The 22,293-nt window shown below is 41.8% G+C and overlaps 1 protein-coding gene across 2 annotated transcripts in view; it reads left to right on the top strand.

Annotated features, from left to right (window-relative positions):
• LOC126237197 (phosphatidylinositol 4-kinase beta) overlaps window positions 1-22,293 on the top strand; it is a 268,062-nt gene that overhangs the window by 145,705 nt on the left and 100,064 nt on the right. Inside the window, exon 1 of one of the 2 annotated variants that reach the window (XM_049947076.1) lies at window positions 5,035-5,147. The exons of the other annotated variant lie outside the window; for it this stretch is intronic. Coding sequence (XP_049803033.1) covers window positions 5,078-5,147 — 70 coding nt within the window. The 5' untranslated portion in view covers window positions 5,035-5,077. Of the gene's footprint in view, window positions 1-5,034; window positions 5,148-22,293 lie in introns of those variants that run through there. 2 annotated transcript variants of the gene reach the window in all.

Genomic DNA, 22,293 nt, shown 5'->3' with positions numbered 1-22,293 from the left:
AATGAATTCAAGTATTTGTCTAAATCACGATCGTTCACAAATGATTTACACCGACAACAGTTTAGAGTGAAAACGTTTTTATTTTACTAAATCACATACACAAAACAAACTGATGGTCACGTGATACTATGTAGACGGCTCTTAGCCGCACCGACCTTACCGCACCGACGGACCACGATCAAAAGACCCCGACCTTTGTCCCCTATCCTCTCTCCTGTGTCCGGTCACGTAACTCTACATTAGTCAAATAGTCCGCCCCGGTAGCTGAGTGGTCAGCGTGACAGACTGTCAATCCTAAGGGCCCGGGTTCGATTCCCGGCTGGGTCGGAAATTTTCTCCGCTCAGGGACTGGGTGTTGTGTTGTCCTAATAATCATCATTTCATCCCCATCGACGCGCAGGTCGCCGAAGTGGCGTCAAATCGAAAGACCTGCACCAGGCGAACGGTCTACCCGACGGGAGGCCCTAGCCACACGACATTTCCATTAGTCAAATATATTATTTCTTAACATGGCCATAATGTATTTACAATGTTACAATATTAAAATATGTAAAACTAAATACCTTATATTATTTTGTAGATAATCATCAATTTACTTATTTAAGGGCACTCCAAAAAATGGCTCCGAGCACTATGGGACTTAACTTCTAAGGTCATCAGTCGCCTAGAACTTAGAACTACTTAAACCTAACTAACCTAAGGACATCACACACATCCATGCCCGAGGCAGGATTCGAACCTGCGACCGTAACAGTCGCGCGGTTCCAGACTGTAGCGCCTAGAACCGCTCGGCCACTCGGGCCGAGAAGGGCACTCCACTTTTTGGCAGTTTCACCCCTCTTCTTTTGTTTAATCACGTCTTTGCCTAAAAGGTGTGGCATACGAAATACTCATTTTTCTCCACATAGATCGAAAACTGAACAGTGCCTTCACAATAAAAGACAATAACTTATTACACAGAGGTTCTCAAACATCCTTACAATTAATTTTTATATAAAACATATTCTTTAATGTCCAAAATATCATCCCTGCTACTATGCTTCAAATTTGAGTTTTGAACTATTTTGAAGAGCTCTTATGTTTATGGAGTACTTCTATTTCAGTGATCAGATACCCATAAAATCCAATGATTAGCAAGACAAGCACACCTTACATTATTAACATACGTACCAAGTTATGCACCGAGGCATAGGCAATTATGTAAACTGTTATATGCTGCCGCCTCTCTTTATCAAGAAGATGACTCCATAAATATATTGACTTGTGTTTGCTACATCTCAACTGTTCTTCCACAGTAAACATTACCACTCCCAGCAAATTAGTTATACTATTACAGTATCGCTTGTAACCTCACAACGTCTTGCAGACGCAGTCCAAGAACAACGACCAATAATATTAAAAAACTAAAAACCCGCCTCTATTGCGAGAAAAGCACCTAGTGTTAACCCAGGTTTCGGCGTAGATAACTACACCTTCCTCAGAACAACAATAGAACCCACAAGTGTCTAAGAAGACCTTTGTCAATGATTAAAATAACACCATAGCTGTACATGTATAAACGAAAAAGAAAAGGAAACACAAACAGTACATATGTACAAAGTGAAAACCATTACTTAACTTAATAGTGTACGCTCCACCTCACACCGGCCTGTGTTAGATGGGCCATAACCCGCCATAAGCAATGGTTTTGACTTTGTACATATGTACTGTTTGTGTTTCCTTTTGTTTTTAGTTTATACATGTATAGATATGGTGTTATTTTAATCATTGACAAAGGTCTTCTTAGGCACTTGTGGGTTTTATTGTTGTTCTGAAGAAGGTGTAAATATCTACGCCGAAACCTGGGTTAACACTAGGTGCTTTTTTCGCAATCGAGGCGGGTTTTTAGTTTTTTAATATATTAACCAACGATTGCTGACGCGCTGCGATGTTGAAGGTTCTTAACGACCAATAAGACTGCGTGAAGTGATACTGCCCGCCAGCATTCTGCTAGAATGACAAAAAACCATACAGAAGTGGGGTTGTGTCAGTTCACCTGATCTTGCGTCCTCGAATTTTTCCTCTTTCAAGCAACCTTCAAGCAACTTCCTTTCCGGATGTAAATGCGCTCCGAAAATGGCTCGGCGAGTTCTTCGCCTCGAAACCACGTGGTTTCTACAGTCGCGGAATCGGACAGTTACCAGATCGTTGGCAAACTGTTGTAAATAGTGAGGCAGAATGTGTTATTGATGAGTAAACTCTCTGTTATGTGTATCTGCTGTGCTTTCTAAACTTATCCAAAAACGCTTCGAGCTCATGCAGCAACGTAATGTGTGACCTGCGGCTCACCAGAGGTTGCCCATTGCTGTTCTACAGGCACGGAGAAAATGGAAGAGGGCCAGTGGGTAAGGTTCGTTCGCGAGGTGCGCGCGGCGAGTAAAAAGCGCGGCTCCACGCCCAGCAGAGCGCGGCTGCGTCTGCGGCCGAGGCGTGACCTCATATGCCGAAGGTCTCCGTCCGCGGTGCCCGGCGGGCGCGTGCCAGGCTTGGCGGTGATCGCGATTGCGGCTTTCCAAGGATGAGTCCCGCCTCCGAGGCCTGTGCGTGTATCAGTTTCGTGAACAGCCGGATTAACTCTCCGTACCGGAAGTGCTTCGTGTCGCCCTGATCGGTCTCACACATTGACTTCGGATTTACGGTGAGGTAACAAAAGCCGTCGGATAGCGATATACACATACATACACAGACGGCGGTAGCATCTCGTAACGTATAAAAGGGCAGTGCATTAGCGGAGCTGTTCATGTGAAAAGGTTTCCGACGTGATTATGGCCGTACGACAGGAATTAACAGACTGTGAACGCGGAATGGTAGTCGGAGCCAGGCGCATGGGACATTGCATTTCGGAAATCGTTGTTGTTGTTGTTGTTGTGGTCTTCAGTCCTGAGACTGATTTGATGCAGCTCTCCATGCTACTCTGTGCTGTGCAAGCTTCTTCATCTCCCAGTACCTACTTCAGCCTACATCCTTCTGAATCTGCTTAGTGTATTCATCTCTTGGTCTCCCTCTACGATTTTTACCCACCACGCTGCCCTCCAGCACTAAATTGGTGATCCCTTGGTGCCTCAGAACATGTCCTACCAACCGATCCCTTCTTCTAGTCAAGTTGTGCCACAAACTCCTCTTCTCCCCAATTCTATTCAATACCTCCTCATTAGTTATGTGATCTACCCATCTAATCTTCAGCTTTCTTCTGTAGCACCACATTTTGAAAGCTTCTGTTCTCTTCTTGTCTAAACTATTTATCGTCCATGTTTCACTTCCATACATGGCTACACTCCATACAAATACTTTCAGAAACGACTTCCTGAAACTTAAATCTACAATCGATGTTAACAAATTTCTCTTCTTCAGAAACGCTTTCCTTGCCATTGCCAGTCTACATTTGATATCCTCTCTACTTCGACCATCATCAGTTATTTTGCTCCCCAAATAGCAAAACTCCTTTACTACTTTAAGTGTCTCATTTCCGAATCTAATTCCTTCAGTATCACTCGACTTAATTATTCCATTATCCTTGTTTTGCTTTTCTTGATGTTCATCTTATACCCTCCTTTCACGACACTGTCCATTCCATTCAACTGCGGAAATCGTTAGGGACTTCAATATTCCGAGGTCCACAGTGTGAAGAGCGTGCTGAGAATACAAAATTTCAGGCATTACCCCTCACAACGGCCGTCAATTAACAACCGAGAACCGCGCTGCTGCTACGCTCGCAGGTTCAAATTCTGCCTCGGAAATGGATGTTTGTGATGTCCTTAGGTTAGTTAGTTTTAAGTAGTTCTAAGTATAGGAGACTGATGACCTCAGATGAAACAGCAGCAGAAATCAATGTAGGACGTACGATAATCGTATCCGTTAAGACAGTGCGGCAAAATTTGGCATTAATGGGCTGTGGCAGCAGTCGACCGACCATCTGAAGGTGCATTTATAAAACAAATCCGAAACTGGTCATGTTGTGATCCTAATAAACCTTGTTAAACCATACTTGTGATTCGTTGCTGTTTCAGTTATAAGCCTTACATGTCAGTTTCCGATAAAATAGCAAAATTTACTTTCACAGAGCCCAAAATATACTTGACCACCCCACCGCAGAATTCTGAAAGGTCTCTCGAACTGGTCACGTTGATACACCCTAATACCCACTGTCTGCAATGCGGTGCACCCCATACAAATAGTTTGCGAGGTATGGCTCAAAAATGTTCAAATGTGTGTGAAATCTTATGGGACTTAACTGCTAAGGTCATCAGGCCCTAAGCTTACACACTACTTAACCTAAATTATCCTAAGGGCAAACACATCCATGCCCGAGGGAGGACTCGAACCTCCGCCGGTACCAGCCGCACAGTCCGTGGCTGCAGCGCCCCAGACCGCTCGGCTAATCCCGCGTGGCCAGATATGGTAGTGGTACAATTTAAAAGGCGGTGAGATTCATTGTATTCTATCCTACATTGCGAAATGTAATTCTCTCATAATCTACTTCGATGGGTAATGTGTGCTGTATGTCAAGAAATCGTATTACAATTATGGGGTATTCGGCAGAAGTTAAAATTGTGTCGCTGAACAAAGTACACGCCCCGGGTCTTGACACAGAATTAATTGTCTCATTGCCACATTTGACGTTAAATATTTATGATTTACGTATACAACCGTGGATACAAAGAAATATGCGCAGGTCTGGAGTAGAAACAAATGCACAAGAATGTTCTGCAGTTGTGATGGGCCATTAATAATATTCGCTCTCGAGTGCTGGAACCAACAAGGGTTGAGAGGGCGGTGAGTTTGCGTTCCACCAAAGAGTGCCTGCACTTAAGATAGCACTGCTCGCAGCAACAGCGATAATCGGTCTGACAGGTGGTCGGTATATCGCGACGTCGAGATTCAGTTCCAGATAACATGAGATAGCAGTCGTTCGAGCGGCGGCTGGCATGAAATATTCCACCTGCAGTCAGCAACTGTTGTCGGCGAAGCGCGATCATACACCTATGTGTAGTAAACAAAGTTCAGCGTCCTTTCGTCCTCGTTGCGTAAGTGAGTTCACATGAAGGGGATCAGGAAGAGAGCAGCAAGAAAACTTCGCTCGGCCCACGTACGTGCGTTCCTGCAGTCAGGTAAATTACTTTCGCAGTTCATAGCGTATCTCATATTTATTTATATCTGCAGCTTTTCTCCGAAAGCCACCTCATGGTGTATATAGCAGGATTCCTCTGGTAACATCATTTACCCCTTTCATGCTGGAATGAATAAACGACGGTAAGCTTCCGTATGGGGTCTAATTTCTCTGATTCTCTCGCCGTGTTCGTTTCGGTTCTTACAATGTATGCGCTCTGAATTTCAACACAACATCTGCGAGAGGTGCCACGCCCCTCTTGTGATGTGTGCCAGCAGAGTTTGAACACCATCTCCGTGGAGCTTTCGCGTTTATTAAACAAATCCGTGACGAAAAGGACCGCTTTTCTTTGGATCTTCTCCCTCCCTCTATCTCTCTCTCTCTCTGTGTTTGTCTACTAATAACTTGACTGTTACGGAGCCCAGGACTACGAGGAATATTGAAGAATCGGGGGAAACCAGAGTGCTGAAAGCTATTTCTCTTGCTGTTCGTCCAACTAAGGTTTTTTAAGCTACTTTTTCGCTGGTGAATGATATTTTCGTGTTATTCTTCCAATTAATCTCTTTTTTTTTTGTTTTTTTTGTTTTTTGTGAAGTTAATTGGCGATCAAACGCCGTGTCATTGTCTACTATACAATAAACTGAAACAGTTAAAGATGTGAACACAGTTTACTGAATTGTGATGAGTTTAAAACTATCTACAACAAAATCGCAGATAACAAACTGTTTATCAATGCCAGCTGTATTGCACAAGGCAGACAGCAACGTAAACATCCAAAAGTGCTTTTAGTAGAATAAGGGGAAACCTACTGATAGTGGTGTAACTTAACCGAAATGGGCATGGATAAACGGAGAAAAAACTAGAGATTGTGTTTTGCTTAAGTCAGGATCCTCAAGATACAATAAAAGTGGAAGAATTATAAAAACAAAATAGAGGAGGTGACTCAGTATTGAAATAGCAACACTACATTGACCGGAAAGGTGTCAAACGCAGTTCATTTACGACTTTTTAATGTTGATTTCTTTAAACCCTTCAGACAACTGACAGGATCTTTCTGTCAACAATACCACGTCGACGTCTTTACCAGCTCACTTTTCCACTTCGTTAGCTATTTCTAGGTTATAATTTTGAGAAACTGTGGCTACAAACAAAAGTACATACTATTTCCCCGGAAAAAACCATTTGTCAGTTCCACAATAATTTATTGGCATTGTACGTTTCCAAGTTTTAATTATTTTTCTGTAGATTGAACTGAAATATTAAGCATTACACACAACAAATCGTTAACCCATTTTTTTCTGGCAGAAATAAATACATAAATCAAATTAAATTAAAAAAGCCAACATAAAGAAGGAAACAAGCGGTGGGTCGCTGTGATGCAACAGATCTACTAAAGAGACTGCCTACACTACACTTATCCGTCCTCTTTTGGAATATTGCTGCACGGTGTGGGATCCTTACCAGATAGGAATAACGGAGTACATCGAGAATGTTCAAAGAAGGGCAGCACGTTTTGTATTATTAAGAAATAGGGGAGAGAGTGTCATGGACTTGTTACAGGATTTGGGGTGGAAATCATTAAAACAAGACGTTTTTCGTTGTGGCGGGACCTTCTCGCGATATTTGAATCACTTATTTTCTCCTCCGAATGCCAAAATGTTTTGTTGACGCCGAGCTACATAGGGAGAAACGATCGTCATAATAAAATTCAGGAATCAGAGCTCGCACGGAAAGATATAGGTGTCCTTTCTTTCTGTGCGCTGTTTGAAAGTTGAACAGTAGAGAATTAGTACGAAAGTCAGGCACTTAAGTGTGAAGTGCTGTAGAGGTAGGTTCTGGTCTCTTATTCGGAAGTACTAGCATTTAAATCTCAGGCGAACGTCCCCCATGTTTCTCCAACAGCGTGTGAGTCGTGAACCCGCTCATGACTAGACATCAAACTACAGTCTTGCTTTCTTCCCCGGATCCTGTCCCGATGGGATGTAAAGTGGCCTTACGCGTGAGATGTTGACCGATTAATCATATCGGCGTTCTGCGCACTCTGGAGTTTGTACCGCGTATTTTGCGCAGTCATTTGTTTAGGAAAGAAAGACGAGTGCTTGCCCGGTGAAAAAGAGTGTAAAAGCTAAAATTATGTGTTGAATGAAGGTGATATTTTCATTCTTGGGCCCTAATATTTATTTAGACTTTGCTTAATTACACCACAAGACTTGTGTTTAATTATACAACTATCTTCGGCTTATGAAACCGTTTACGTGTGTTTACTTGTATAAGAAGCTCACGGCGGTAGTGACAGTACGAACGAAACATAACGGAAAAGTAGTTGCACCGATCAGAGATATGAAACTGGCAGCGAACTCTTACAATAAGGATACCGTTCCTGATCGTTTACAACCCGCAGCAGAAACACGCTATTCACGTTGGTTTGCAAACAGTCGGCATCCCTATCCAGGAAACAACTGTGCAAAAATATAATGGTGACCAAAGAATCAAATTCTAGTTAAAAGTCTTATAACAGGCTGACAGTAGAAAACAGGCAGGAAGTTGAAACTCATCATATATGTACGGTCTCAAAAACAAAGTAAAAGAACACCTCATTAGCCGTTTCCATAAAAACAAAACTTGAGTATTAGGTTGAGGAGCAGTGGCACTTTTCAAAACAGCTGTTTTTTTCCTAATGTCGCATATAAGTAATTTAGAAGTAACTATCATAATTAGCAGTTTGAGTAAATTAGCGCTAGTCGTATTTTGTTGTTAGTATACTATACAGACGAAGCAGCCAGCAGTGGTTTCTTCTCCCTGTTATACATAACTGCTCGTTCCACATCGTGGAGGCCGGCCGAGTGGCCGCGCGGTTCTGGCGCTGCAGTCTGGAACCGCGAGACCGCTACGGTCGCAGGTTCGAATCCTGCCTCGGGCATGGATGTGTGTGATGTCCTTAGGTTAGTTAGGTTTAACTGGTTCTAAGTTCTAGGGGACTAATGACCTCAGCAGTTGAGTCCCAAAGTGCTCAGAGCCATTTCCACATCGTGGAAGGCTCTCAAAAAAAATGGTTCAAATGGCTCTGAGCACTATGGGACTTAACATCTATGGTCATCATACTCCTAGAACTTAGAACTACTTAAACCTAACTAACCTAAGGACATCACACAACACCCAGTCATCACGAGGCAGAGAAAATCCCTGACCCCGCCGGGAATCGAACCCGGGATGGGAAGCGAGAACGCTACCGCACGACCACGAGCTGCGGACTGGAAGGCTCTCCTTCGTGAAGAAAGAAGGAATGAATGATGAAGATGAGGATATACTACCAGCTTCAGAGATCTTTGCTCTTATATTTATTCGTATACTTCAATGAAATATAACTAATATCTATTATAAAGAGTGAAATGGAGCTTCAAATTTAGAACGTTCGAAAATTTAAAAACCAAAAAAATAAATTATTTAAAGGTTTTTAAATTTTAAGGCAAGGTTTAAAGTATCGACATTATTTTTTACGCAACAACACATTAGTACCACAGTATCCACTCAAGAGTAAAGACATAAATGATCCTACTTGTCAGGATGAAAAGTGCAGAGAAGGTTGTCACTTTGATATGTGTTCGTTGATTAGTATACTTGATTAATTTTACATAATAAATTGTGACATTTCTGCTGTGGTTTGTAAGCAAACAGTCACGATCGGTAGCACATCATGGGAGTTCGCTGCCACTTTTATGCCTGCGGCACTTTCGATTGGTAACTACACTGATCGTCATAAAAAAGGTAGCTCTTTTCGTAGCTATCAGTGTACATATCTGCCGTCCTCCTCCTCCTCAAATTACTCGTGATGGAAAATCCTCCCACCGCCAGGATTCGAACCTGGAATCTCGAGGAGAAGCGCAACCGAACTAGTATGGTTCGTGCCGTCGGTTCCTGTGGCTGAAACAAAAGCATCCACGTCAGTATCCAGTAGCATGGAATTCGCACATCAGAGCAGCACGGCGCTCGGAGAAAATGCACAGCGGCAAGAGCGGGTATGAGCCAGCACGTATCCGGTTTAAATGGACACCAGGGAGGCGGCGAAAGGACGCAGCTGCATACGGAAGCTGAAGCCAGCTAACCGCCACTGGAATGGCGGCCCCGGCCGCTTCAAGGTCAGACGCTCTCCTTGGTACGCACTTCGCTCGACCGCGGCGCTAGCCTCGAACTACCAAAGCAACAGGCATTTTAGCTTAGGCCCGCTGCTTTGACTTCACGCGCCGGTCAGCAATCTTCCAGAATGATGGAGTAAATACAGCGTTCGTCCACCTTCATAAGATAGCACGCACAGAAGTTTCATAACCGCATTCATGGATGCCCTCATGATTATTTTGATTGAATCAACTGTGGGTTCTTGGTGAAACATTGTAAATTAACTAAACAAACACTGTTTTTTGCCTTGTTTCACAATTTTATTATTAATGTTACTGCAAAACCTAGCCTTCGGGTTATAAGCCCATTTTCAGGTACGTTACTGATCCCCAAAGATGATATTGCACAGATAGATATGATAAGGCAAAGATATTGTTCAAATGGCTCTGAGCACTATGGGACTTAACTTCTGAGGTCATCGGTCCCCTAGAACTTAGAACTACTTAAACCTAACTAACCTAAGGACATCACACATATCCAGGTCCGAGGCAGGATTCGAACCTGCAACCGTAGCCGGCGCGCGGTTCCGGACTGTAGCGCCTAGAACCGCTCGGCCACAACGGCCGGGAGGCAAAGATAATCATCCCAACTTCTTAAGTATATATCCATAGCTTAGTGTAAAATTACATGAATGACCATTTTTAACAAGTTAGATGCGTAATAACACAATTCAGTAACTACACTAACTTTACAGGATAAAGTTATGACCGGCCGGAGTGACCGAGAGGTTCTAGGCGCTACAGTCTGGAACCGCGCGACCGCTACGGTCGCAGGTTTGAATCCTGCCTTGGGCATGGATGTGTGTGTTGTCCTTAGGTTAGTTAGGTTTAAGTAGTTCTAAGTCTAGGGGACTGATGACCTCAGCAGTTAAGTCCCTTAGTGCTCGGAGCCATTTGAACCATTTGATAAAGTTATGCATCTGTCAAGAACTTTTTAACTACGATGGACTGGGGCCCAAAGTTTTGCTTCTATCCTGGGGTTGTGATCTCATCGAAAAGAGGTGAATAATTGAGTTGGGTTCGTTCGTTTGCTAATAGATGTGGGGACGTACCCATCTGTCTTTTAATTTATAAAATTTCTAATTGGTTGAGTTTAGCCCCCTTTTTCTCTGTGGGTAAGACTTGTACATCTATTATGTATTTGTGGTTATTGTTCAGGCAATGTTCCGCAAAGGCTTTTACTTTTTTTTTGGGGGGGGGGGGGAAGGGGAGGGGGGACTAATAACAACCGTTATTTCGTTCAGTGCTGGAATGTACGAAAAACTGAATTTTACAAAACTAACGGATACTAGTAGATAATTGGCAGTTAAGTAACCAGTACCTTATTTTCATTTGCGAGTTACATCAAAAACAAAGATTTCTAATGGAAGTACGTTGCACTGGTTATTCGGGGATGAAGAGGCTTGCACAGGATAAGTAGCCTAGAGAGCTGCATCATACCAGTCTTCAGACTGAAGACCACAACAACAAACATGTCGGTTTGTTGTATTGTTGTTGTTCAACAAATTTAACAGTATTGTAAAATAATGCTGAAACAGTAGATTCCTTTTTTTTCTTTAGTTTTGACGTCAACGAACCGTCCTCCACGTTGCACTGGTAACGTTTGTCGAGCTATTAATGATTTAAAATCGAAACTAGTCGACTGTAACAGAAATTATCAGACTGATAGATTTTTGACAGTTTTAACACGTCTTTTCCAAATCTTCCACAAATAAAAATATCAGAAATCGTTACACATTTTGCCAAATTTATTAAATTTTACTTTTAATCCAGTTTAACATGGAAGCAAAGTTTCTGTAGTATCTTACCCAGCCTCTTATTGTCCGCATAATCATCTGAATTGTAATCATGTCGTAACGCGCTTTTCAGTAGTCTGTAAGCTACGGTAGCAGAAAGTCGGTTGTGGGTCAACCAAACAGAGCTACGCATTTCTCGATACTTCACGGCGGCTCGATACAGGAGTCGCTGTTGTGTGCGTAGGAAAGGTACCTTGCTGATCAAATCAAACTGGGGCGTCTATGCTAAACTGCCGAGTTGCGCAAAGTCCAATACACTGTGCTCGAGGAAGTTTGCGTGTTTACGGCGACCAAGTCGCGTTTCAGCAACAAGAGCGCTCATTGCCAGAAGGACGGGAGGTTACGCAAGAGCCGACTCAATGGCTTCGGGACATGCACGGCCGCGATTCCGCGTGAGTCCGCGTCTCCTTGACGCGTGGTCGGATCACGGCAGACGCTTTTGTCTCGCTACGCATTCGGTTAGAAACCACCTGTCTCTTGCTAGTGTAATACACATAGCACTAGAATCCGTGGGAAAGACGGGTACCATATAATATGTACAAGAACCAAGAGGGAATAATAAGAATGGGGAACCCGAGAACGAAGTGCTCGGATTGAATAGGATCTGAGACAGGGATGTAGTATTTCGCCCCTAGTATTCAACCTATACATCGAAGAAGCAATGACAGAAATAAAAGAAAGATTCAACTTTGGGATTAAAATTTAGGGAGAAAGGAAATCAATGACAAGATTCGCTGATGATGCTGTTCTCAGTGAAAGTGAAGAAGAATTACAGGATCTGTTGAATTGAATAACAGTCTAACGGGCACAGAATATGGATTGAGGTAAAATTGAAGAAAGACAAAAGTAATGAGAAGTAGCAGAAATGTGAATAACGAGAAACTTAGCATCAGAATTGGAAATCAGGAAGTAGACGAAGTCAAGCAACTCTGCTACCTAGGCAGCAAAGTAAACCACGACAAACGAAGCAAGGAGGACATAAGAACCAGACTAGCACTGGCAGAAAGGACAGTATAGGCTAAGAGAAGGCTACTAGTAACAAACATAGGGCTTAATTTGAGGAAGGAATTTCTGAGAATGTATGTTTGGAGAACAGCACTGTATGGTAATGTCACATGGACTATGGGAAAACTGGAACAAAAGAGAATCGAAGCATTTGAGATAGGATGGTACGGAAGGAAGAATGTTGAAAATTATGTGGACTGATAAGTTAAGGAATGAGGAAGTTCTCATTAGAATCGAAGAGGAAAGGAATATCTGAAATACATTAACAAGAAGAAGGGACAGAATCATAGGGCACTTTTTAAGCTGTCTGGGAATAACTTCCATGGTACTAGAGGGAGCTGTAGAAGATAAAAACTGTAGGGAAGACAGAGACTGGAATACATCCACTAAATAATTGAAGACTTAGGTTGCAAGTGCTACTCTGAGATGAAAAGGTTGGCACAAGAGAGGAATTCCTGACGGGCCGCCTCAAACCAGTCAGAAGATCGATGATATATAAAGGAAAAGATCCGTGACCGATCGGTTAGTCGCGACGAGGCAACAAAATCCGTAAGCGTATCGAAAGAGGCAAAAGCTACTGTTTATAAGCCTCGTTAGCCACCCGCCCCTCTCTGAAACCGTCTCCTCACTATCCCTACGCAAGATATATGATGGTTGCAACAGAATTTTCGAGCAGTCTTCCTTGACTACTGGGTATCTAAATTTACTGTACGAAGTTTCACGAGAACAAAATCGCACTTATTCCTGGGATCTCTTTTACTCATTCTTACGTGCTTCACTGAGCATAAAACACTACAACGCCTGGTGGAGGTTGAGAGACGATTTTTTTATTTCGTGACGCGAATTTCTTCGGTGTTTAAAACAGTCAGTTCCTGTGATTTTTTTCACATTTAATAGTTTTAGGTGAAGTTTAATTTGCCTTAATTTTTTACATTTTAACAACAAATTTTAAGATAATTACACCTATACCGTTGATTACCTACGGCGATCAATTGACTGCTTCTCGCAGAAATATGATTACATTTTACATAGATTAAGAGGCACTTTTGTTAGCCAACGATGATGAATTTCATACAGTGTTGCGTGTAACAGTTTTTGTCACTAAGAGTTCGTCTGGTAACTATAGTGGATCGCTGTAGCAGTCGTGGTCTTTCTGAAGTTGATGATAAAGTACTGGCTGCTCACGGGCGCTAAAGTTCTATATGTTTTGAAAGGTTTTCCTTATCTGGAAAAAATCTGAGCGAGACCTGCGGATACTAGCCTCGGCGAAGATACTGGGCTCATGGGACCTTACTTACGAAAGGTGAGAAATTTTCCCTCGGACAGCTTCTTCATTCCTCTCAAGCTGTTGGCAGTTTGAACAGAAATAGAAAGGATGTGCTACCACCTGTGAGAAAAGGGCAAGCTGTACCCCATTCGTTATTTACGAAGTTGATGACATTTCTGTAATATCTTACGAACGGAAGACTAAGAAAAATGTGCTTATTCTTAGTTCTGTGCCCTCTGATCTAACACTCAATGGGGCTGTAGGAAAGAAAAACGCCAGAAACAATCAATTTTGGTAACAACACCAAATTCAGCATAGGTGTGGTAGATCAAATGTCACGGAAATTTAGCGTAAGAGCGAAGATGAGGCTCTCGCGTGTAAACGTTTTCTGTAATATTTTAGATCTCGCCGTGACAAATGCCCACACATCGTACAAGTAATAACTGGCTCTACCACCTCTCGACGACGATCTGTAATGAAAGCTGTAGAAGAATTTGTGGTATCTGCTGTGTTGGCAGAAGAGCCAACACCGTGTTGCTAGAGGAGGCCGAAATGCACGCGTTTAATTACACGCAGACTGGCGTCAGGTCTGGAACAGTTAAGGGAATTTTTAGTAGCAAATAAAGTACGTAGTTGATGTAATACGTAACTTTAATCCATAACTGTAGAACATCGGTCTGACGGTACAGTAATAAGAAGTTCAATATAAATTGGTAATGGCGCCTTGCTAGGTCGTAGCAAATGACGTAGCTGAAGGCTATGCTAACTATCGTCTCGGCAAATGAGAGCGTATTTGTCAGTGTAGCATCGCTAGCAAAGTCGGCTGTACAACTGGGGCGAGTGCTAGGAAGTCTCTCTAGACCTGCCGTGTGGTGGCGCTCGGTCTGCAATCACTGACAGTGGCGACACGCGGGTCCGACGTATACTAATGGACCGCGGCCGATTTAAAGGCTACCACCTAGCAAGTGTGGTGTCTGGCGGTGACACCACAGTATCAATCAATAATTATCGGCTTCAGCAATTACATATTCCATCTTTTTTGGCTGAGATAAGTGTTTTATCGTCAAAAATTTGCTTGCAGTTCATGTCTAAGCAAAAAGATATGCTGAGAGCGCACTTGAGATTCTCTGAATAGAGAGTTCTACATACAGATGTGTCTAGTAAAACGATATTTATTTGTTACCGGATAAGATTGTATTTAGTGAATAGCTAAGTAGTTCTTTGATAACAACATTTGTCACCCATTGTTATATGTCGTGAAACCCAAACACGCTAAGCAGGCGGACTATGTACCTCTAATACATTGTTTCTTATTTTTGAATGGTGTAACATGAAAAAATTTAAAGTTGCAAATAAACGTGGGTCTATATAATTATTATACATAAAAATAATAATAAAAGCAATATTAAAGACAATAATGTTACATTTTGTAAAAACAAAAAATACAATAAAAACCTTGGCGTTCAGTTGACCGCCGTCGGGTGTCCTACGGGATAGTTCGAAGCTGGCGCTCTAGTGCTAACATCCTGGAAGATGGTCTACGAATTGTCCCATGTCTGCTGTCACGTTTACTTGATAGGAATTCATTATGCTGGGCAGCACTCTCGGATTGGTCACAGTAGCAGCTCGTGTGCTTACTCACAGACTTACCAAGAAACCTTTTACTCACCTGATTTTACATGTTCATCCCATTTCACATCGCTTCGTGACGTTACCTTTCTATTTTTAGACAACCTCCAGGAGCTTAACTGTGACCTTGTTGTTGAATACTGTCACCGAGCGAGATGACGTAATGGTCAGCACACTGAACACGGGTTTGGGAGGACGACGGTTCAAATCCCCGTCCGGCCATCCAGATTTAGGTTTTCTATAAATCGCTCCACACAAACGAAGGGGTGATTTCTGTGGAAAGACGCCCCAAATAGCCTTCCCCATCCATCCCTAAACCGAGCTTCTGCTCCGTTTCTACTGACATCGTTGTCGACGGGACTTTTGACTCTGTTGTCCTTCGAATATTATCACGTTCTTCCTCCATGTTATGGCTATGCAAATGGGACATTTGTCCTGTTACAACAGGCAGCCACATTGAATATTTATAAATAAAAGTTGAAGATACTCTGCATTCAGTGCCGCATCAAAAATTTCTGTAAGTTTTTTATCTTATTCACAATTAAAGGTTGATTTTATATAACTAATTTGTAAAGACCCTGCGTGTGTGGAAGAAGAAATGTATAGATTCTGGCCAAGCTTCACTGTTTTCTGCAACTGCGGCAGACGTTTGCTTTGCTACTTTTCTCGCCAGATATCGCCGTTAATGTAGCTTATCAGAACGTGGCAGCCATTATTACCACAAGACGTCATTTCAAACTCCAATTAAATATGGAGCAGGTAATCTCCCTGCAGTGTCATGATTGACTGGCTCTTCATCGCCCAGCCCAAATCGCTGAGGATATAAACTTGAAATTGGCGGAGGGTGTAGATCTTACACTTTAGGCATCGCTTAAGAAAGGATTGTTCGAAATTCGACTCCTAAGGGGGTCAGAGAAGGGATGAAAAGTTTTTTTGAAGATATGTCGCTATTAAGGCAATTCTTGAGCTAGAACAGCGAAAATTTGTACTTGGTAGTCTCAATAAGAATTTTTTTAAAAAATACGTGTTTCAGCATTTTTGGAAATTCAACTACTAAGCGGGTGAAACACCAGGTGAAAATTTTTTTGAAAATAAGTCGTTATTAATTAACTCCTGAGGCACATTTAAAGCTACATCTTTGAAAATTTGTGTTTGACTTCTCGGTTAGAAATTAAAAATTACGCATGTCATTGTTTCTGGAAATTCAACCGCTACGATGGCGAAATAAGGGATAAAAATTTTAAGACCATACAACCTACACAAGCGAAGCACTCTTATCGTTTACTCAGCAGTAATAAATTACATGTACACACAAACTTTCCTCGTGAATCAGGTCATCTGTTAGTGAAACCCGTATCAAAATCCCTATAGTAGTTCTTGAGGTTACCATTCACAAACAGACAAAAACGCGGCGGAAGAATTCAAATTATAATATGTATAGATTTTACTATTGTTGGCAGTGACTTAGGGTGGCGTTTTTGTTTTGTTTTATTTTATTTGACTCTACATGCAGGCTGATGTCAACAAGTGTATGATACTTGAAGATGGCCAGCTGATAGAAACCAACAGCACTGATATGTTGTGGAGGCAGATGGCAATCCTAGTTGCAAGAGGAGTCGTCGCTTATCCAGAGATTTGAACCAAATTCTGCAAAATCGTCTGTCAAATACGCATCCACAATGGTCACTGAATTGATACTGTATGCGGTCACTTGTCATTCTTGCAGCCTGGCATGATTCGAACTGTGGCACACCCAGTGTGGTAGCTTTAAACTCAGTTTTTGTCGGTATGTTACTTCTAAGGCCTGCATTCTTAACATCACACGGTCTGACAAGAATTGTTTTAAAGTTGTAAAAATGGTGCAAATGATATGCAGAGGCACTGTATATTGTGTCTGTGTTTCATTGTTTGTAGTCTAGTGTGTAACTAATGAGGACGATTTAAAACTGTCTGTTGTGCGTTGTCTGAAAACTCCTCTTTAGCCAAGACTGTCAAGGTCATATTACAATATTATAGTCTCAAGCTATCAGCAGCTCTTGGAGGTTATCAAATACGAGTATGATCTTTTTTCTGCAGATTCTTACGAGCTGTGTGAGACCACCTGCACAAAATGAACTGAGTTCCGAAAATATATGTGCTGAACAGCTTAACTGAATCATAGCATAGCAGGAATAAACGTGGACTATCAATGTTATGTTTTTTCCCCCATAAACGTACCTTTTACCAGTTTAGGATCGGTATTATCCATTTCAAAGAAAGTACCCCAGTATTTAAGCGATTTACAGACACCTGGACTGCCAGAAAGAGAATCCCTTGTCTCCAATCAGTGCGCCACCTCCCTCTGTTCGTAATCATTGTGTTCCCTGTACAGTCGTCTCACAACTGGTCGCAGGCACCTAAGTCTGCTATTACAATGCCGACTGTGAGACCGGCGAGCAGCTACTGTATAGCTTCTAATTCTACGGAAATTGTATAGTGTGCAAAGCAAGGAAGAAGAAAAATTATACACGGTATGAGTGTGAGACATGTCTAATGGCGTTGCACGTGCCTGTACTTCTTGAGGTATACCACACCAACAAAAACTTCTCATTACGTCAATAACTAGTAAATATAATTTTAAAAAGAATTCCTATCAAAAAAATTATATAATTTTAAGAAAAGTGAGTAACATAAAAATGCAGATTTTCTTAAATGTAGAGTCACTATGAGGAAAAGTATTAGTAAGTGAACGGGTTAATTGCTGTGAAGACGATACCCGAATTTATCCCATCGATGACACATCTCTCGTGGTAAATACATATTCTTCGCAATGTAACTTGGTTGTACATGTCGCCATCCGCGAGGAAACATTTTTTCCTGTTGCATACCGAGTGATAAAATAATCTCGCACTGTAACTGACTCACAGAGGCCCTGTTGTTACAGCTTGTGAGCTCGCCAGAGAGTTCATATAACATCAGTCAGAGGGTAATCAGTCGTGCGGATAATTTACGATGCGGAAACCGTCGAGTGTACTAGACTTGATATCGGCTGCTTATTCAGCAAACACTCTTCTGAAAACAGAACACTGATTCCGATATTTTTGAGACAGGCTGCAGCCATGTGTTGTGGACAAAGCACTGTCCATGACCTGTAGAAGAGCTGCGTTATCGTTTCCAGTGCGAGAATTCAGCCTTTGACACAAAACGTCATCGTGTTGTCAGCGTGTTAGGCATCGGCTCGAATACTCCAAACGTTTTGCTTGCCACGTAGCGAAATATTAATGTAATAAGATTAGCGCCTGCTGCTTCGCTCGCATAGTCTATATGGCCTGCACTGATTTCTTTGTTTTTCTTTAATCAAATATTTATGTTGGTTACAAATTGCAACACCTTCTAAACTTCCCACGCTAGTTAACGTCAAAGAAACATAGTCTTTTCCGATTGTAATTCTGACCTAAAAGCGATTTTGATAACTGGGGTCCATGGTTTTTGTTAACCTCGCCTTTTGCGTTCTTATGGTCACATTTCGATAGGCACTTTCATCCCGTAACACAAATTTCTTTGTATATAACCAAGAAGTGAAGTATAAGTTTTCATAGATACAGATTTTAAAACTTTTTAATGTGATGAAAGATTTTCTTGCTAATTTTCACCCACTATTTCACCCCCTACGGGGTTGAATTTTCAAAAACAGTGTAACACGTATTTTTTCTTTCTAAAAGGGAAACGAAATACAAATTTTCATGTTTTCGTAATGAAATAATTTCATAAAATTTTTCATCCCCTATTTCACTCCCTTAAGGAGCTGAATTTCGAACAAAACTGAAACACAATTTTTTTTTTGTTTCTAACCGAGGGGTCAAATACCAATTGTCATAGATTTAGCTTTAAAAATGCTTTAATAGTTCTTTAATAACGATTTATTTTTAAAAAACTTTCACCCACTACTTCAGCCCCAAGGGATTAAATTTCGAGAAGTGCCGAAACACGTATTTCGTTATTTCTAGTCTAGACACCAAATACCAGTTTTCGTAAGTCGAGCTTCAAAATTGTCTCAATAGCGACATAGTTTCAAAATAACTTTTTCATTCCCTATTTCACCTCCTAGGGGGTGGAATTTCGAATAATCTCTCCTTAAACGACGCCAACAGAATAAGATCAACACCGTCTCCAAAATTCAAATTTCTACCCTGAGCGGTTTGGGCTAGCGATGATGGGTCAGCGGGTGAATGAGTCAGTCAGTCGGGACATTACCTTTTATATATAGGGATTAAGGAAATTAAATGGGATATTAAGATGAAAAGCGTGTGTATTTGAATAACCAGTGTTCATGATCTTGTGCAGAACGCCCGGATATCCAAGCGCTTAACGCGCTGCTTTCGGGACTCGGGTAGGCGAGCCTGCCTTGGATCGAATCCGTCCCGTAGATTAACAGCAGGGGCCAGTCTGGATGTGACTTCAAGGCGATTTCCGACATCCAGCTAGATAAAGACAGGCTTGATATCAACGTCCCGCCTAAGATACACATTAGGCAAAAATTTAGAAAACGTTCCCACACTTGACTATGAGATATACTCTAGACGCAGACAGATAATATGAGATACACACGTTTCGTTCCGAGCGAGGGCGAAGGTGGAGGGGGGGGGGCAGGGAGAGGGGGGAAGCAGGAGGAGTGGTGGCGACAGGAAGGGCATCCGGCCACTTCTACCAATAACATTTCCAAAACAATGTCGACCTCGTAAATAAAGCAGGAAAAGGCAAGGAAGAAGAAGCAGAAGAAATGTTAATCTTGGGCAGATCCAAATGGTCGCCTAGTAGGATCTAAAGTAACTTAGCAGACCTCGTCTATAGCTAATGGTACTGAACCAAAAAATTCAAATTTCCGTATGTCAATAAGAACAAAAATCAAATAAAGTTTATTATCTCTTTCTGTGTCATTGTGGAGAGCCTTTCATACAGTTTTTCATTGTATTGTGACAAGGAAACCGCCTATGTATTCAAATTGAGGCACCCAACTTACGTTTGTGTTTCGGCGCTCGAATCGGACCTAGCTGTTTCAATCGTGGCAGTCGAATAAATGTAACCGTCGGTGGACTACGTCACCAGCAAGTGGAGATGATCTGCTGGAATGAAGTTTCTAATCAGCAGACTTTGCACGAATTGCAATCTTATCTGGAAATGTGTCAAAGAGTGAGAGGATGTAACACTGTTGATGTTGATCCGTCCTTCGTTTGGGAACGTTAAGACCGACTGCCCCGTCGCGCTGTTCGGGAGGCATAGACTATGTGGTGGCGTAGGGTTTGACCCCTTCACTTGTCTCATCATTATACGTTACAAACAAGACAGCACTAGGAAAGGACCAGTGTGCGCGAAAAGGAAAGCCTTTGCGATTAGGCGGCTGAACATATCTCTCGCAGCCATAGGATTCTTTCTTTCGTTAACGTGACGCACCACTCCACTCATCCCAGCAACCTTCACTAAATATGACACACCAGAAACGCCATCCCGACTATTCTTTAAGGGATCAAACTACGATGTATCACGCATCTCAATGTTTAAGTCGTTATATTTCCTAAACCGTGTGTTGCACAATGATATAATTTTGCAGGTGCATATGGATACTGTCTGCAAAATGTGTTGCGAATAGTTAGTAATAAGGAATTAATAAATTATAACGTATGCCTCCAATTTTAATACTTGACTTCTTGTGTTAAAACTCAAGCGTAAGATTTTGTTTCTTAACCAGCAGATTATGACCACATCTTAAATTTTTAAATTCTGTCGGTTATTATATGACGTACTTAAATCAAATTTTTTGTGCCCCTTTAATAGGCAACCTACGACTGAGGGCGGGCGACTGTTTTAGCCGATTAGTAATGACACAGCGTTCATGCTTCACAGAGGAAGGCAACAGACTGGTTGTTAAAAAAGAGTCTTTCTGATTATAACGGTAAAAAACAGACGATTTGTCCTAACCAACAATACCAATGCGAAAGACACTCTATCGCCGTATCGGGATGCGTATTAGAAAGGGAGAAAATTATTTGGTGTACTCTATATTGTTCCCAAAGGGTACGGTCGCTTCTCGTCTTTTGGGCGAAATCGTGTGACGATTGAAAGGAAAAACATTACTGTGATATTCCGCAATGGAACAAAATAGGAATACCGAATTAAGCATCCCGGGCTGCGATGCATCATCTAGATCTACATCTACATCTACTTACGCAATCCGGAAACGGTCGTACCGTGTGTGGCGGAGGTTACCCTGCACAACTACCAGTCATTCACCTTCCTTTTTTAGTCGCAAGCAGGGCGAGAGAGAAACTACTCTCTATATGCTTCTTACGAGCCCCAATTTCACGTATCTTGTCTTCGTGTTTATTACGCGAAATTCACGTTGGCGAGAGTAGAATCGTTTTGCAGTCAGCTTCAAATGCCGGTTCTCTAAATTTTCTCGGCAGTGTTCCATGAAAGTAGCGTCGCCTCCCCTCCAGGGATTACCGTTTTAGTTCCCCAAAGTATCTCCGTAATACTTGCGTGTTGATCGACTCTACCGGTAGGGATGGCAGTTACTGCTGAAACAACCGGTAGTCGGTTATATCGATTTTTTAGCAACGCCAGTTTAACCTGAGTGTTAAAACCGCTCAAAATGACCGATTTCTGAAATTTATTCCTATTATTTCCTGTAATAAACATATAAATCGAACAAAGACTGAAAAATGTTGACTCTCTCAGTTTTAAGACACATTGAATCAAAATATTAAATTAAATAGGCAAGAAAAAATGTCAGTCTGTCAATCGTTCTCTGCTTTTCTCAAAAAATGATAAGTGACTGCATACTACAAGAAATCACCAGTACTCTCCTATTGACTCTAATTATTTGAAACTCTGCTCAAAAATCATGTTGTAATCGAGTATCGTACTGCTTCTTAGCCATTCGAATAGACAGTGCTAAAGGGTGCTCTGTTTTTGATGTTACCGTTTTCAAAAGCTACAAGCAAATACAGGCAAATTATGTAGACACAGGGAACATATTACCTACTTTCTATTTTTATTGTAAATCACGAATGAATTGTTAACTTTTAAGTTTTCTCCTTACATGATGTCACAAGTTTGTTGTGGTTCCTCCCGTTCTTAATCTTTTAAAGCAATTGGGGCATTGTACATTGTACTTTGTTGATACCGCACTTCGTAAAATACGAGTACTGTCAGACTAGGAATGGTGCCATTCTGTAACACAACTTATGTCCGACGACATCAGCGAGAAACTACCATATAGACCAGATACACACGCGTACC

The sequence above is a fragment of the Schistocerca nitens genome, chromosome 2 (genome assembly GCF_023898315.1).
Source record: "Schistocerca nitens isolate TAMUIC-IGC-003100 chromosome 2, iqSchNite1.1, whole genome shotgun sequence".
NCBI lineage: Eukaryota > Metazoa > Arthropoda > Insecta > Orthoptera > Acrididae > Schistocerca > Schistocerca nitens.
Note: the sequence above shows the minus strand (reverse complement) of the source record. Positions and strands in the feature narration are given on the sequence as shown.